Source organism: Xenia sp. Carnegie-2017, unplaced genomic scaffold (assembly GCF_021976095.1).
Source record: "Xenia sp. Carnegie-2017 unplaced genomic scaffold, XeniaSp_v1 HiC_scaffold_22, whole genome shotgun sequence".
Taxonomy (NCBI): domain Eukaryota; kingdom Metazoa; phylum Cnidaria; class Anthozoa; order Malacalcyonacea; family Xeniidae; genus Xenia; species Xenia sp. Carnegie-2017.
Genome location: NW_025813485.1, coordinates 11,412,528 through 11,429,756, shown reverse-complemented (window position 1 = coordinate 11,429,756; position 17,229 = coordinate 11,412,528). Strand labels below are relative to the sequence as shown.

Below are 17,229 nucleotides of genomic sequence, written 5' to 3'. Positions count from 1 at the left end.
GAACAATCAAAGCTAGCACCGCGTGCACTCTGTGCTTCCAGTTCCCTACTTGTGTTAATATGAAATTTTTCACATATTTTTGCGTCGCCCATATCAGAGACGAATATCTTCGTTTTTTCGTGCTAGAAGATCAGCATTATCGAAGAGAAAGCTTTATAGGCTAAAGCTATAAGAAGGCTCGAGCAGGGCTTGGAACCTTTTTAATCGAAGAGGGCTCGCCCCCCCTGGTTTTTTACCTTTTCAATACATGCGTTCATTACGTCATTGACGTAAGTCCGAACTTAGACGAAGATTTTGTAATGCCACTGAATAAAAGAGACATTCAGAAAAGCGATTATCATTTTATCATCTTACAGTAAATGCTCCCAAACTATGGCACACCGGCTGCTGATGGATTGTTGATTGTACTTCTGGACATGAATAATTTCTCTTTAATGGCGTTTATTTCTTTCAAGAAGGCACGTCTTTTCATTCAATTACAAATTGTTTCCTTGATATTTGCAATAGCTCAGTTTGAAAAGCATCAGTTTCTTGAAAAAATTGCTTTTTGCCCAGTTTGGAAGATATTTGAATTGACATGGGCGTACTGGTTAATTTTTTTAGGGGGGTGGTCGGCACATTTTCAATCTTCAATGACCTATTTTATCTGACTTTCCAGATATTGCTTGACTGGCCTATTCTGCCCAGCAGTTTGAGGGAGCTACCCCCACCCACCCCCGCCTAATGCGCCTATGGGATTTGTTGCAGGGTACATCAGTAGTTCAGATTCTTCTTTTTTCCGTCAACTCTTCTTTTCGAAATGGTTTTGCAAACGTTTGAGAAACAGGCCTCGACAAATGAAAGTAACAAAGAAAAATAGACAAAGCCTTACTTTACGCTCATGCGAGCAAATCTGGGTTAGTTGTGATTATTATACTTTTAATATTTTTTCTCGAGAAATTACACTTAATTAATACACGAAACTGTTGAATTACAATGCTGCTAATTAGTTGTTAGGCCGTCATTTCTACACTTTTTTTTCATCTTCAGCAGACATGCTTACTAGGAGTAGGAATTCCATAATGTTTCCTTTGGGTGTTTTCAATGGTTTGTGTACTGTATATAGAATCTGCCAGGCAGGAATGACATCATACCATCGAAGTGAATATGCCTGGAAGGCCACTTCCCTTCCAGCAATTTAACTAGTTCCAATCCTTTCACACGACAGAAAGTTTATCCGACCGATAGCTATAATGCAAGATTTCACTTTACATCCAGTTCCAGTTAAGTTTTTTGCCTTATGCATCCTTGCAAATTACACAGTCTTATTTATAAGGCCCAAATAGCAATACAAGTAAAACTATTCCATTATATCGCTAACTGTAGTATTGCGTGATACACAGAAGAATGAAACAAAAATTATGTCGATTGTTGATAAAATGCAAATAAATCTCTTACCCATTGTATACAAAGCAAGTAATTGGTAAGCAGTGAGAAATTGGTTCGTCAGTAGTTGTTGAACTTTACATGAAGTTTTACTCATTTTTTCTCTTTACTGTTGACAATTGAAAGCAACTCTCTTTCATGCAATACACCCATTACTACACTCTCCATAGTTGTGTTTCAGCTACGACGGAAGAAGGATCTTTATCATGATCGACAGGACAAAACCATCTTGGCATTCAATGTCAAATTTCTAGTGCAAACACTTCATGAAAATCGAAATGGAAAATTTTATAAATCAGTTCTCAATACTGTCAGTGAATCCACTCAACGAAATAATTAAACATGGTTGGGTACAACCATTGCATAGTCACCATCTTTTTACTTTATTTTTTGAGAAAATGTGTATCGTATACGATGTTTTCCAGATTTTACGCGCTCCCAATCCCCGTGTAAAAAGAAAAGCGACATTCTGTGTCAATATATTGTTTTTTTCAAAGTAATATTTCTACTCGTGTCTCGACCAGCCAATATAATTTTTCTAGTGCACACTTACGGCAAAATTAAAAATGGTATTTCCCACACCTGTGTTCTCAGAGAGTTGTCTTTTCCACTTAACTTAGTAATGGTACGACGCCGAAAAGTATGTAAGTCTTTGTCAAAGAATACATTATATAAGTGTTCTTCAGATTGGAAGTCTCAAACTGTCTACTTTCTTCTGCATAGTGATAGTGCCAATTTTTTGTGTCAAAGTGCAGCATGAACAGAATTTAGAAAAACGTTTCCTTTTGATGCAGACTTAGACTTCTGGAGAATCTTGTGTGTTTTTGAAATATCTGTTTGTCAAAATTTACGAAGACAACCAAATTCAAGCTTATGCAAATATTTTTGCAATTTGATCTATGTTTGGTTTGCTTAGCTTTGTGTCATGAAATTTACGTTTTCCATAAGTGCTTAATGGGTAACACCCCCCTGTTCGTAACCTTGGATCCTGTGATATAAGCACGATATTTTCATTGAGAATGCTTGTGAACGAAAATTTGTTTCATTTTCAATTTTTCTATGCAAGCGATTTTTTTAAAGTTGGGCAAGTTCCTGTTTTAACTGCAGATTTTTTAGAATTATCTAACATTTTCTATTATTACCACTCAATCGCATTAATAAATAATAATAATGACGTAAGAGCATGCCCTTGATTATAGCGATAATGACATGGCTTGAATTTATGTTTTTGACAGGAGTGTAAATGTACTAAAAACCTTTTTGTCTTTTATTTTTCTCGTTTGGCATCCAAAAACTTGTGTGGCCTTTGGCTTTTTCCCCTCGACTGTAATGTTCGTTGCTAAAGCTAAACCAAGTCAACTAATGATAATTGATGATGACATAATGGATCATCAATGGACTGTGTGAACGTATCCATAAATGAGATAACATGCCAGTTTTTAATTTATGTCATTGTGATTTGTAATTCGTAGTTAAACTTTGCAATCAGTGAAAAATTTAACTTTTTTCCGTTTGGTCAATATGAACAAACTGGGATAGAGGCTGTTTGAATATAGCAATGAAAATGCTGGTTAAATTGGGCTTTTTTCTGCCTTCTCCAGTAAAAATGCTCTTTGGCTTGATTTTGTCGAATTTGCCTTTTTTCGAACAGTAATTTGACTTTTGGTATGCGAAAAGCTCACCAACCTGCTGACTTCCACGATGGTGATCACAAGCGTAATGAGATATAAGTGGAGTGGCTCTACCGTGTATTCACTATACCTGTGGTCATATTCGTTTCAGTGGCTTCATAAAAGATGACAAGCACCTCAAAAGGGTGTGTGCGCGTGGGGAGGGGGGGGGGCAAAAGGCTATATCCAGCCTCCATTTGGAGAATGCGATCATTTCAGATTAATGGATCTCAGAATTTGAAAATTTTTTAAAATAGCAATTGCAGTGGCCGAAATAGTTTAAATAACTATATTAAAAACTAAGACAGACACGATGCAAGCATTTCGGCTGACTACTTATCAGTAGAAAGTCTGCAAAACGAGAAAATAAATTCAATCGATATTTATAATGTCAATTTTGCAAAGATACTGATCACCACGACAAACTCTCTATTTTACTTCTGAATGTACGCGATGACTGTACGTCTGGCTAATTTCTTTTGAAAATAATCACACATTCAAAAGAAATCAACATGAATATGGTCAGCATTGGCCCCCCTCAATCGACGTTCGATTTACTACCGTGCAAATGAGTGACAATACAATAGTACAAACTCATTCGATGATTTAAATAATTCAAAAAGGCTTACCTCCGTGAGATTAAGCTGCATTCGCCGAATATGAAAACAGAACATTCGCCTCCGGCAACAATGAGTCAACTATAAAACTTTAACACGCTATTTTCCATTATATTCAGACAGTCGATAATTTTTTTTATATGCCAAATGGCAATTGTCAAAGAAAGTTAGTTTGTAACAACATAAATAATTGAAGTAATCGTTTTTCCAAAGTAATAAGTCAATAAAATAAAATAGTAAAAAAATAAAGTCGCGCGCTTTTATGGTCGACGTCAGGCCAACGGTCGCACTTTCATTGGTGGTGACCACTGACCACTGACGATATAAACGTCATAATTTCACTATCGACGGGAAAACACCATGGAAGGCACTCCTGTCTGAGTTATCCCATATTTATGATGTACGATTTATGTATAAAGCTATAGTCTGAAATGAACGATCCCCCACTCAAAATAAATGTTTGAATTTAATTATGTTAAAAATCAGCATAAGATGTTCTTATTTACAAAATTTCTCAACAGTTATATTGGTTTGATAAGTTTCAATTTCATGCAAAACAGAGATATTAAATCTTTGGCTACTTGGGAAACTGAACCAGACACTCCGCCAGTTAAAAATGTCTTACTGCGCGGTTATCACAAAAATGTCTACTAATGCACGATGTTCAAATTAACATTAAATAAAATGTAAAACGTCTTTTGTGACAGTTATCTTTAAAATACCTATACCGGTAGTAAATTTTGACGCAATTTCTAACGTTATCGGTTATAGAATTTTTCAATTTGGTGAAATCTTCCTTTAACAACTGAGATTTAAAGTTGCCTTTCCATGGAACTTTTCTGTGGTGGCATGAAGTCTGGATCGCCTTGGTCATCCCACACTTTTTTGATGAGGACCAATGTACACTGTTCAAATTTACAATAAATAACATGTAATATGTCTTTTGTGACAGTTATCTTTTAAATATCTATACCAGCAAAAAAGTTTATTGGCGTTGATGAAATCTTCTTTTAACAACCATGAGATTTAGAGTTGGCTTTCAATAGATTGGGTAACGCAGGTCGTTCAACACTTTTCACGACGGCCAAGGACCATCAAGAAGAGCATTTTTGTCCACTTCAAACAGCCATGAAACAGCCCACTTGAAACGGATTCGACCAAATTGGCTAAAAACTTATTTTGCAATGGAGAAGTGTTAGAAATCACCCCGAGTTTAAAACTATTAAATAACACCAATAAAATTGTCACTAAATTTTGCAAGTAAATTAATTTGATTTTGGCGACAGCTTCAGAGTCTCCTATGTAATGAAAGAATTTTACAAATTAGTGTTATCGCGAAGAAAAATGAATAATTTAGTGGAAAAATGTTTATAGATTATGTATTTATCAAAATTACTTCAATTTAAATGAAAATTCATAAGAATTATTTGATGCATATCCATGTTAAGATGGTTATTTTATATTTGTCGAATTTTTTTCCTGTCAAACAAATTGTATTTTCTACTTCATGATCTGGTTGGGAAAATCTGACATATCATGGATTTTGTACTGGCATTTTTGGTTGATTCAATGTTGATAAAAATTTCTTTAATTCTCTTTAAATGCTACAACTAGTTGTAGTTGCATCAATGAAACACACGAACAGCTCATTCTCTTGAAGAAAATGATGAAAAGACTACAAGAAGCGAAACAATGTCAAAATACTTGCGTTTTAGTCAAGGTAGCACTTCTTGATAATGTTAACATTAACAGAAGAATGCTCTATAAAAAAACATAGATTCGTCGTAAATTGTATTAAAAAAAATGAATGAACATTGTCGTCGTAACACGGTTATAATTAAACTACGTCAAATTACCTGTAAGAACAGCAGACAGCTAAAGCCCTACATGGCATAAAATATAAAAGTTAACTTTAGAGCAAAATAAAATCTTGGAAGACACACTTCCAGATAGCAATTTGACAAAGTCACGATATGATCAAGTTAAGCACAAAATTTTGTTAGGCAAATCGAAACAATAAGTGTATTACTAAATTTCCTCACTACGCACATTGCTTGACTTCTAGTGTTCTCTCAGATAGAGTGGATGTAAAAAGTAAAAAAACTCAAGCATTTCATACCGTGCAGAGCCAACGAAAGGAAAATACTGATTGAAGACTCCACTGTACTAGAACACGAGAAGTCTTACATGACGTCCACGAAGAAACAACATAGAACGACGTGGACTGGTAACTAAAGTTAATCCACTCATGCAGACGTGGACATAAATGGCAGGCAACTTAAACTTTTTACTTGTGAAATTTTGCGATTTCGAGGCATAAAAAGAGCATTTATCATTGGAAACGTTAGCGGAGTATTGTCTTCAAAATGGTAAGATTAAGATTTTGATCGAAATTTCGAAGAGCGGCCAATATTTTTTTAGAACAAGCGACGATTTGTTTGTGTTAATTCAGGAACTGTGCATGTTTCTTCAATTTCCAACGCTTGCGAATTGAATTTAAATCCACACAAATGCTTTTCGAATTTAGTTTTCATAGTGGTTTTTCGGGGGAAATTTTTCAACATTTTACTTCTAGTGAATAGCATGGAAAACTATTTATAGTAAAATATAACATCTTAGAACAAAGAGAGCCATTATCAATTGTAATTGTTGAAATTGAAGGTGTTCCCAGTGATTTATATTGTGATTTATGAGATGAACGAAATTGCAAGGGAAAATTTCCAAGAGATTGTATTCTGTTAACTCTAAATCATGGAGGTCTAAAGGAAATTTTCAATAAATTAAATCTGGTCATTTTAAAACATCTGCTAAGATATGAGATCAAGTCTTGCCTTTAGATCAAATCAGGAATCAACATTGCTCACAAATCATCACCAATCATAGCCAGTGCAAAAATTATTCAAGCTTTTAAAATTGGAATTGTGTAAAATTTTATTTAAAAACTATATGAATAAAAAATCACTTTATATAAACTACAATGATTCTTTGCTGAGCAAAGCAGACATTTAAAATTTTACACCTTGACAGTGAAACCTACTGAAGCCAGTTTTATTTATTAATAATCTCATTGCAAAAATTTGTTTTGACCTGTTGACTATTGTGAATTATATCTTATATATGCATCTTTGACAGAATGTTGATTTACCATGTTCTATGCTATAGGTTTTGCTTGCAGCTGCCATATGCACCAAAGCTGGAAAAGGTATTGTTGAATTTCTGCTGTTCAAATGTTTTTATCAGAAGCTGGCAAATGACGATCACTGCCAGATACATACTTTAAATATCACCTATGGCTAATTTGTATTGTGTTGTAAAAATGTAATTTGTATTGTGTTGTAAATTGCTCTTGTACCATGATTGGAAGATATTTTTGAACATGTTCTTCATTAAAGACTGATCACACTTGCTTTTGCTTTATTGTTTGCTTTATTGTTTGCTTTATTGTTTGCTTTATATGTATTTTTAACTATTTCATAGGAAAATCACTACCACCCTTTCCTCCTTCCCTTTTAGCCAAGACTCAGAGAGGTTCTCACACATTTGCATGCCTCCCCTAAGTCCAACCCTGGTCATTTGCACATGTTTTTATCATTGTCGCCAATAGCTTTTTTACAAGTGACAAAGTTACCATTAATTGCTACTTTTCACAGCAACTTTATTGTACATTTACACCGAGTTATTTATGAAAAATATCACTAGTAATATTTAACTCAGCTAGGAAAAGCTAAGTGAATGAAAAGTAATTTATAGAAAGTAGTTTGGTAACCACTAACCAGTTACAAATGTTTAGTGTGACCTTGTTGCGTCAACGATTCACATTTTTTTTTTGTAAGTTTTGCTGATAACTCGTCCCAATTTTGAGCATCTATCTAAAGTTGAAACTGTTTCCAAAAAAACTTACGACCCCGGTTTATGCTGTTTGTACATGACAAAAGTTTTTGGCAAGCGGCACAGTTCTCATTACCACTGGGTAAATTCATGTTTGAGCTGTCGACATAGCTGCAGTTATTTTTCTCTGTTTCTATAGCGATCGTTTCAAGACAATTTGTCGAGATGAGTAGGTCACGAGTAGAGGGTTTGCTTGGTGCTTTTCCAAAGCTGATGAACACAGGAAAACAGCACACATTCGTCGAAACTGAAAGCGTTCGCTATGTTTATCAGCCATTGGATAAGCTTTACATGCTCCTCATCACCACCAAAGCCAGCAACATCTTGGAGGATTTGGAGACACTGCGACTTTTTTCAAGAGTGGTTAGTGGAATGACAATTTTTTATCCTTACACTAAAAACGATGAAATTCGTAAATTTATCTGTGAAGTTGAATGGAGCAGCCCGATTTTTGTGGAATTGGTTGTACACATTTGATTTTTATCTTTGGTTAGCGATTGGGAGGGGTGGGGGGAGGGGGTGCGGTCTGGCGAAAGAAGATATTCACATGTTCAGTTGTGCCCGCCGATTTCTTTAAAATACCAAATCACTTTCAACTGAATGTGCGTATGAATAAACCTCCCAATTAACGTTCTTGCTACGTTTCTGTTTGTGGTCGCGCTTATTTCCATGGCTGAAAGAATTTTGTGCACGAAAACAAAATTGGTCAGAACTTTTTGACTGTTTTTGGCATCATCGAATGTTTGCGCGAAAAACTCTGCAATTCCAATGATTGCAGGACGTAATTTCCAACTGTATTATTATGTCAGTAGATTTTGTCGTTTGAAAATCGAATTTCAATCTTATGGTCCATAGATAGCCTCGTTCCCAGGCGCTCATCTAGACATCTTTCAACCACGTTAGGCCTGATGCCGAGATCGGTCCATAGGCATTATTTGATTGCCATTGCAAACTTTGTAAACTGGCTACTTGTTCGTTGACTTTAGATTCCCGAATATTGCAAATCTGTAGATGAAGCCGAAGTTGTCGAAAGATCGTTCGAGCTTATTTTTGCCTTCGACGAAATTGTTGCACTTGGATACAGGGAGAACGTGAATCTTGCTCAGATTCGTACGTTCACGGAAATGGATAGTCATGAAGAAAAGGTCTTCCAAGCAGTCCTTGAGGTATTTGGATTTTTCTGTGAAAACCTTCAAAACCGAGAAAATTTCTAGTGTCTTTGCAGTAGATATTTTTTCAACTTGCATTCTTCTAAAAAAATCCTCAGATTTCCTTATGAATGATCAGCAAATTGAGTGAAATATGGTTTGCACCAGTGAGCTTAAAAAATGACATTTAGACTTTAAATGTGCAGTTGTTTCATAACAAATATTGCGCTTGATTTTAGTGTACTTTACATTCTTTACAAAGCTACTTTTAGCATTTTTACAGTGACTTTTGTCTATTCATTGTAGCAAACAAAACTGGTGAAATTGAAATGCAGTTTAAACAGAACTCGTAAAATATCATAGGAAGTTTCAATGCAACTTTGCACTATCCTTGGATCGCTAGTTCAATTTTTTCAAGAGTTGAAAAAATCTCTTAACGAGATCAAGTCTTTCGAATTGTTCTACACTGGATTTAGTTGGATGTTGAATATTTTTGAAATACCGCTGAGTCTCGAAAATAATCCCCCTTGAAAGTAACCGCCGCCCCCGACAGTAGCCGCCCTTTTTAACACTATAGAGTTGCGAAAGTGACCACCCTCTCGAAAGAAACTGCCTTCTTTTTTGAGAGCTTCACAATATTTACACATTTCCAAATAAAAGGTTCACGTACAAATATGTCAACTACCACAACCTTACGCAACTTTAAAAGCATTGAAAAATACGGTTTATGTACAGTAGCTTGGATTAAGAGTTAACCATTGAAGTTAGTTAATGCTGAAAATAGCAACTCAAAACTAATTGCCTCCCCCCCAAAAAAAACAACTAAACGACCCCTGAAAGTCGAGACTTTGCGGTATGCGGTCTTCGTACATAGCATTGTCAAAATGACGTTTTATTTTGTGGCATGTAGACACAGCAACGGGAAGCAAAGGAATTGATGAAGAGAAAAGCGAAAGAACTCCAGGCAGCGCGAATGGCCGCGGCCAAGGGTAAATTCATGGGGCGTCAATCGATGACCGGTTTTGGAGGCAGTGGAAAATCGAGCGACACGAGTAGTTTCGTCGAGGTTACGCCCATTGAGCCAGTCGCGCCTAAATCATCGAAACCAGCTAGGTGCGTATGAATAAAGTTTGTACGTAAATTTTAGATTATGACCGTTGCTAACTAAACCTTACCGTCAAAACTTGCAACCGCTGTTAGTGTGGAATTGCCAAACTGTGTTCTATCGAAGCCAAATTTAATGGCTAAGAATGTTTGAATGTACTTTCAGCCAGGAAAATCTTTTGTAGTTTTACACAGTGGCGTAGCCATCTTGCTAGCTTGGTTGTTCTTTGTGCATTTACACAGTGGCGTAGCCATCTTGCTAGTTTGGTTGTGCTTTGTAGTTTTACACAGTGGCGTAGCCATCTTGGTAGTTTGGTTGTGCTTTGCAGTTTTACACAGTGGCGTAGCCATCTTGCTAGTTCGGTTGTGCTTTGTAGTTTTACACATTGGTTGGCGTAGCCATCTTGCTAGTTTGGTTGTTCTTTGTAGTTTTACACAGTGGCGTAGCCATCTTGCTAGTTTGGTTGTGTTTTGTATATTTCTAATGATCTGACATTTCCATAGCATGACCAAACTTGCTGGCTGGTAACGATGTATACACGATGTATAGAATGGAGCATTCATCGTGTATTCACATCATTGAATTCAGATAATTTGTTACGGGGGGATGCTCTATTTTGGATTAAATTTTTATGGTTACTTTGGGGGTGTCGCCATGTCTTGTTTTGTTAAATATTCTATTGCTCTTATATTGTGACTGAGAGATTTTTTTGGCAATGTCTCCATGAAACACTAATCTCTATTGCGTTTGTTTAATGTGTTGGTATATTAATATTTCGCTGTTAAATTATAGCCCTTCTCACACCGTCTCTGGCCAGTACTTGGAGGTGTGCACAACACACCAACCCCCCTCCTACCCCCAGTTTGCATTTAATAATGATACTTTTCATACCTGTCTACAAGTGTATGCTTTCATCACGTCTCAAAATATAAACATACCTTATCATTTTTTGTGACCAGCGGTTGGAACGTATGCTTGGAGCTGAAAAATATCACATATTACGATACTGCTCATCTTAAATGTAGATGTTGTGTGATGTTGAAGAAGATTTAAATCATTTGGAATCACTTTCTTATTACTAAGCTTTGTTTTGATTCGTATGATCGGATTAATGTCGAAGTGCTGATGATTCAAACTACTAAATGTATATTAAAGCAATTTCGTTGACTTTTTACAGACCACTTGGCAGCAACAAAGCCATGAAACTAGGAAGTAAAGGAAAAGATATCGATCATTTTGTAGACAAATTGATCTCGGAAGGCACAGGTGAGACAGTTCTTCTTGTATTTCTCGAAGTGTCATGAAACGGATTGATTTCTTCATGCTTGTAATGTTGAAGTGGAAAATTTATATATTTTTTTGAAGAAAAAGAGCGAATATAACCAATAAAATTGTTTGTTCTTTTTTTGTTCTTGTCGTTCAGATAATTCAACTGAGTCATTGAAACAACTTAAATAAACGAAGGCGCTCCTCCTGCTGATTAGCTAATTTGAGAATGTCACTTTAAGAATTTCGGCATATAAATTATGCTGCGATTCATTATTCATAACCTTAATAAAAAATTACATGGTTTTACCGGCATCGAACATAATATCAATACCCATAAAGCTGTATGATGTGTACGTTCAGTTAGTTCCATTGAGAATTCGCTTCCGAGTCTGCAATTCCTGCGTGATGTAGCCGATGTGTCGTGTTGTTTGCTGTCCTCCCCGATCCCTTATTTTTCCACTACTATAGCTAAGTGTAACTTTTTGCGCAAGTTAGAATGAGCCATGTCAATGTTAACATGCAGTGTGGTTATTCCATAGACATCGTTTCGTCGTCAGGAAAACGGGAAACTGCATTGAAACCCGCTCAAACTGCCGTTCCCACGTCTGGGTGAGAAATCCATTTATTAAGTGAAATTATCAACCATGTTTATCTCTGTACGTCGAAAGCACAGAAATACTCATTATCAGCTTGTATGATACTCTTTAGAGTACACATCAGTGTCGATGAGAAGATATCGTTGACTGCCGGCAGGGATGGCGGTTTGCAGAACATGGAAGTCCGTGGATTGATTCTCTTAAGGATATCTGATGCAGAATACGGTCGCATTACGATCGCCGTCGAGAATGACGATCAGTTGGGCTTTCAACTTCAGGTACATATAATTTTAAGATGCATGTGCAGAAACCATGTCCAGCCGACAATTTAAAAAAATATAGTAAAAAACAAATTCCGAAGAAACAAGACATCCTGAGATTAAAAAATATGAATCAGAACACGACGAGAAGTTAACTGTAAATTTTCCACTTTATTTCAAAGTCATCCTCAGATAGAATGATTAAATTCTGAATATCGTCAGATTTATCACACTTCGTCTACCGCAAATAACATCAAAGCAATGTAATAATAATATTATTATTATTATTTGACTTTATTAAAATAATCATTATTATTTTTGACTTTATTTAAACACCGATTGAAAACCATTAGTACATTAGACTACACTATAATGAAAGGTTAAAAATATGTACAACTATACGGAGATAAAAATAAATAATAAAGTAAAAGTTATTAAACTAGTAAAATAAAAGAAAAGTACTGTTCTACCAGGTTGCCGTGTGGAACTCGTTTTCTTTTAAATATAGAGAGTCTAGCATACTTTTAAACGCTGTTAGTTCGGACTTCAACCTAAGTGACTCTGGCAAGTTGTTCTAAAGTTAAGCTCCACTATATGAGAAAGAACGCTTTAAATAATCTGGTTTAGGTTTTGGAAGGAACAACTTGCCTTTGGAATTTCCGAGGGAGAAGCGACATTTAGTATAAACGACAAGCTTTTTCTGCGCCTATGTGACATTATTTTCATCGAGTTATATATTGTTTTACTAAAACGCAAGATTTTGTCAACTCTTTTTCTCACTTAAGCGCATTCAAAATCGGAAAAATGAAATAAGCTTCGCAGCGCTAAAGCTAACATTTATGGTTTGTTATGCAGCAATTTCATGGAAAGACATTTTGAAGGAAAACGTAGCTAGCACATAGTACCGTAGTCTTTGAGTGCATTGGTGTTTGTGTGTTGTTAAGGATTTTGAATTGAGAAAAATAACATAAAGTACTGCAGTGTGGTTTTTAGACCATGCTAGACTAGTTTGGATTAGTTCGGTGGCTACCTGTTACGCATCCCTCCCCTTAATCCATCCCTTTGCTGCTATGCAATATGTACTTTCTTTTTGAATGTTGATAAAATCTTTTCCACTTTAGACGCATCCAAATGTGGACAAGAAATTGTTCAATCAAGATTCTGTCCTTGGCCTGAAACAATCTGGAAAAGCATTTCCATTAAACGCCGATATCGGCGTGCTGAAATGGCGTCTTCAAACGAAGGACGAATCTTTAATGCCATTGACAAGTAAGAACCGGAGAGACCTCTTCACCATCGACCTCCGAAGGATTTAAACTTTTCCATTTCTGCACGTTTCCTCTTTTTTTCTCTTACCAACCCCTTGTGTGTACTTTTCAAACGTCGTTAGTCTTAGTCAGATTTTCAATTAACATACTTCTTTATTAAAGTGAATGGTTTGAACCCGGGAGTATCGTTAGATGTTTGTAGATTAGGTCGTCCAGGTTTATAGAGCCCGGAAGAATGTTGGTGTTGATGTTGACTGACGTTTCAACTTCCGCTAATCATTATCGCTAAGGATGTCGAGACTTCAGTGAACATCAACACCAACGTTCCTTCTTAGGACTCTACTAACCTGGACGATCTACATCTACCAACATCTAACTTATTGATAATTAAATCTTAAGCCCACTCATTCTGGTTGCTCTTTGCCGTTTATTTATTCTTAAGCTGGGAAGGAGACTAACAAATGTGGAAAATTGTAATCAGTACGTTGTCATTTTTTTTGTCGTTTCTAGTCAACTGTTGGCCATCTGAAAACGACGGGCAATGCGACGTTAATATCGAGTACGAATTGCAACTAGAGGAAATGGAGTTAAAAGATGTAACAATATCGATTCCTTTACCGTAAGTAACGACCTCTATGTATTCGTCTGTCTTTTTTACTACAGTTAACTGGCAAGTAGGATGAAGTTATATTTAACGAGGAAAGGTTCAAATGCATGTAATATGTACCTTGTGGTTTTACCGTAATTTTCTCGATGCGTTTGCACACAAATTATCTGTCCAAGTGTCTGTCGTTATTCTCGGTATGTTTGCCGATGATTAACATGAAGTATTTCCACTGAAAGTCAAACCAACCCTTTCCATGTATTTTAAGTCTTCATACTTAATTCCATTAAAATTAGTTTGTTAAACGCTTGCAAACCTCCAGCAACATTCCATCATTATACTTTTTTGTTTACAATTTTCATATGAGCAATTACATCACGTACAGATAATTTTCAATATTTTTTAGGGGGGGCAAGATATTGAGAATTATCTCTAGGCGTTTAGCCAATCACAATCGAGATTGCATCAATATTGTGTAATAATTAAGCCCTTAATAACTGAGCGCGAGGTCTTTACGGAGAAATATCGGAACGAGGTCTTTATGCACAGACCGAGCCGGTAGGGCGAGGTTTGTATTAAGACGATATTTCTCAGTAAAAACCGAGAAGGCGAGGTTATTAAAAGGTTTATTATATGGAATTATTTGACCTGAAACGAAGCTTGCTTTCTTTCTCGTCCTGGCTGTTTTTTACCGGTTGGCTTTCACTTTTCTAGTTTTCATCCATAAAAAATAAATCGTTTCAAATTGTTATCGTCTGGATAATTGAACTGTTTTCCGAATGTTTTCCTTCGACTCACAGTCGTAAATGGTTTTTTGTTTCGTTTTTCTTGCTTTTTGCTGTTTGCTTTACGAAGTTTGATTTCATTTAACTGTAAAGTCACGCGTTTTGGACTGTGGTCCATTACGGAAAATAATGAACAGGCAAAAATGTTTCTAAGCCAATCAAAGCGCGCCATTTAGCCAGAAGTGACGCTTGCCATATAATAATATATAATAAAACAAACCCTTTCGGCCTCGTCAGTTATATAGATGGGCAAGAAAAATAAGTGTGATAAAGTGAATGATTTGAACCCGTGGGAGTATCGTTACATGTTTGTAGATGTAGATGGACAGTCTACTTGTTTAAACCCGTAAAAACTGAGAGCATTCATATTTTTGTTTTAAAAACACTTGAATAGAAACAGTAATACATTTTGTGATACGAAACTGGGGGACTAAAAAGAAGCTTGGGGTTTGGAGTATTTTTTTGCGAAATTGCTGCACATGCTAGTTCACACAAAATGTGCTTCAATATTAGTTTCTACTTATTGAAGTACCCAGTCCAGAACTTTCACGAGTGCATTTTGAAAAGAAATAACCAAATACATGACTGCGTTTTCGTCTGAAATTTTGACACGCAGCAAGTGACTATTTTTATTTTTACATTAGTACAAACGAAGAAACGTTTAAATCAAATCGTTTGTCGCGATTTGATCGAGGGATTGACTTTCCGATTGCTTTTTAATTTACTGAGAGTGAGAGTTAGGTAGAAGGCGAGGGTTGTCTTTTTAGGCTACCTTACAAGTAGGGCAGCTGTCTAAACTGAGGCTGGCTGCTGAATAATACAGCAGTAAATAGAACTGATGATAATGAAGCATGAGAATTGAAAGGTAGCAAAATATAACCTTTTCCTTCCCCCTCTCGTGGGGCTTAAAAAGAGGAACGACGTGCGGTATATTCAAACAACATAACTCTTATCAAAAGTCAATCGCGTTAACAGCCTTTACATTCGTTTGCAGACATGGTGTTGGCGCTCCTGTCGTGGGCGATATCGAAGGCGACTATCATTACGACCACAAGCGATCCCTTTTGGAGTGGCAGCTGCCTGTCATTGACGAGTCAAATAAATCTGGATCCGTGGAATTTACGATGCCTGGCCATCCAGATGATTTTTTCCCTATAAATGTCTCATTTGGATCGTCCAAATCCTTTTGCGATCTTAAGGTAATATTTAATTAATTTAGTAGATAAAATTGTCATTTCAATTTCTCTTATTTTCATTTGGAAACTTTGGTATCGGTCATGATCATTTGATATGTTCCGTTTATCACCGGATTTCGATATATTTTCTTAACCGTTTTGACTGTGTTCCGTTAAATCTACACAAAGATAGAATTTTATGACATACGTGGTCTGAAAAAGGCCCTGTTCACATGAAACAGAAACGAAGACAAAACATTACCAGCTCATTTCTGCTAAACCGATCCGACTGAGGTCAGAGCGGCATGAATTGAAACCTGTAGGAATGTAAACGAAAAAATTCCGGTTTTCATTCCGATTTGATTTCGTTCCGGCCTCGTGTAAACAAGTCCTGATTCATAAACTTTTCTTATCTTTTTTTTCCAACTCAGATTAAGGACGTGAACATCGTCGAAGACGGGATGCCAGTGAAGTTCTCTAGTCAAGTTATGTTCTCCGTTGACAAGTATGAAATCGTGTGAACCAAAATGATCATAGTTGGGCTCGAGAGACCCTTCAAACTTTATTTTACCAGAGTAGATTACGCCAATTCCCATCATGAAATCAACATTTTAACGTATGTATGTATTATTACATCACGAAAATTTATGTCTTTTGTCAAAAAGGGGAAACACACAAGAATCTTTCTATGCAAGTATTTAAATGCTGTGCATGTTGGCGGCCCATGCATGTTTTGTTGATTAACGACGATAGGAAACGTCTTCGATGAATGAAAATTTATAAATATATTTGGTGTAGCGATCGTGCAATTTTGTATATTTGTTAGTTTCGCCTACATGATACGTGGCATATTTTATTATAGAACGTTTAGATGTCTTTCGCCAATTGCAGAGTGCTTTAAAACCCTCAATATCTTCACTATCAAGTACTGCGTGGGCGTGGACAAATCGATAATTGGGGGTGGGGTGGGGGCACAAATCATATATGAATGTTATAATCCGTTGAAAACAAGGGATTTAAAACGAACTTAGGACTGCATGTAATGCATAATTGTGTGTGATCCTTTTCGAGTATCTATCTTTCTACGCTCATGAAATACTTCATTCAGCTATGGCGACATCTCCTTAATGGCGACATCTCCTTAATGGCGGCATTAAATAAATTTCATGATGAGTGTGGCGGAACATGTTGGATAGTTTATCAATCCTCGAGGTAAAAAGAGCCCGAAAAATAAGTTGAAGACATATTTTTCACTCTACAAGGAGGTACATACGTTAATTAGTGTACATTCAATAGAAGCTTTCTTTTCGTGATACGAACAAGTCCTTGATTTTGGGTATTTTCTAAAGATCAAAACGTCGATTTAATGATGTTCGTTTCTGTCTAGGTAAGGGGATAAGAAACTTTTTATGGACGTTT

At 36.2% G+C, this 17,229-nt stretch overlaps 1 protein-coding gene across 1 annotated transcript; it reads left to right on the top strand.

The window, feature by feature from the left end:
* Positions 1-5,933: 5,933 nt before the first annotated feature.
* Positions 5,934-16,619, top strand: LOC124446521 (coatomer subunit delta-like). The gene is made up of 12 exons (XM_046997363.1): positions 5,934-6,081; positions 6,875-6,914; positions 7,740-7,963; positions 8,587-8,766; positions 9,659-9,861; positions 11,031-11,119; positions 11,662-11,731; positions 11,831-11,996; positions 13,100-13,247; positions 13,757-13,865; positions 15,630-15,834; positions 16,242-16,619. The coding sequence occupies exons 1-12, from the start codon at positions 6,079-6,081 to the stop codon at positions 16,329-16,331; spliced, it is 1,527 nt and encodes a 508-aa protein (XP_046853319.1). The 5' UTR covers positions 5,934-6,078; the 3' UTR covers positions 16,332-16,619.
* The last annotated feature ends 610 nt before the right edge of the window (positions 16,620-17,229 follow it).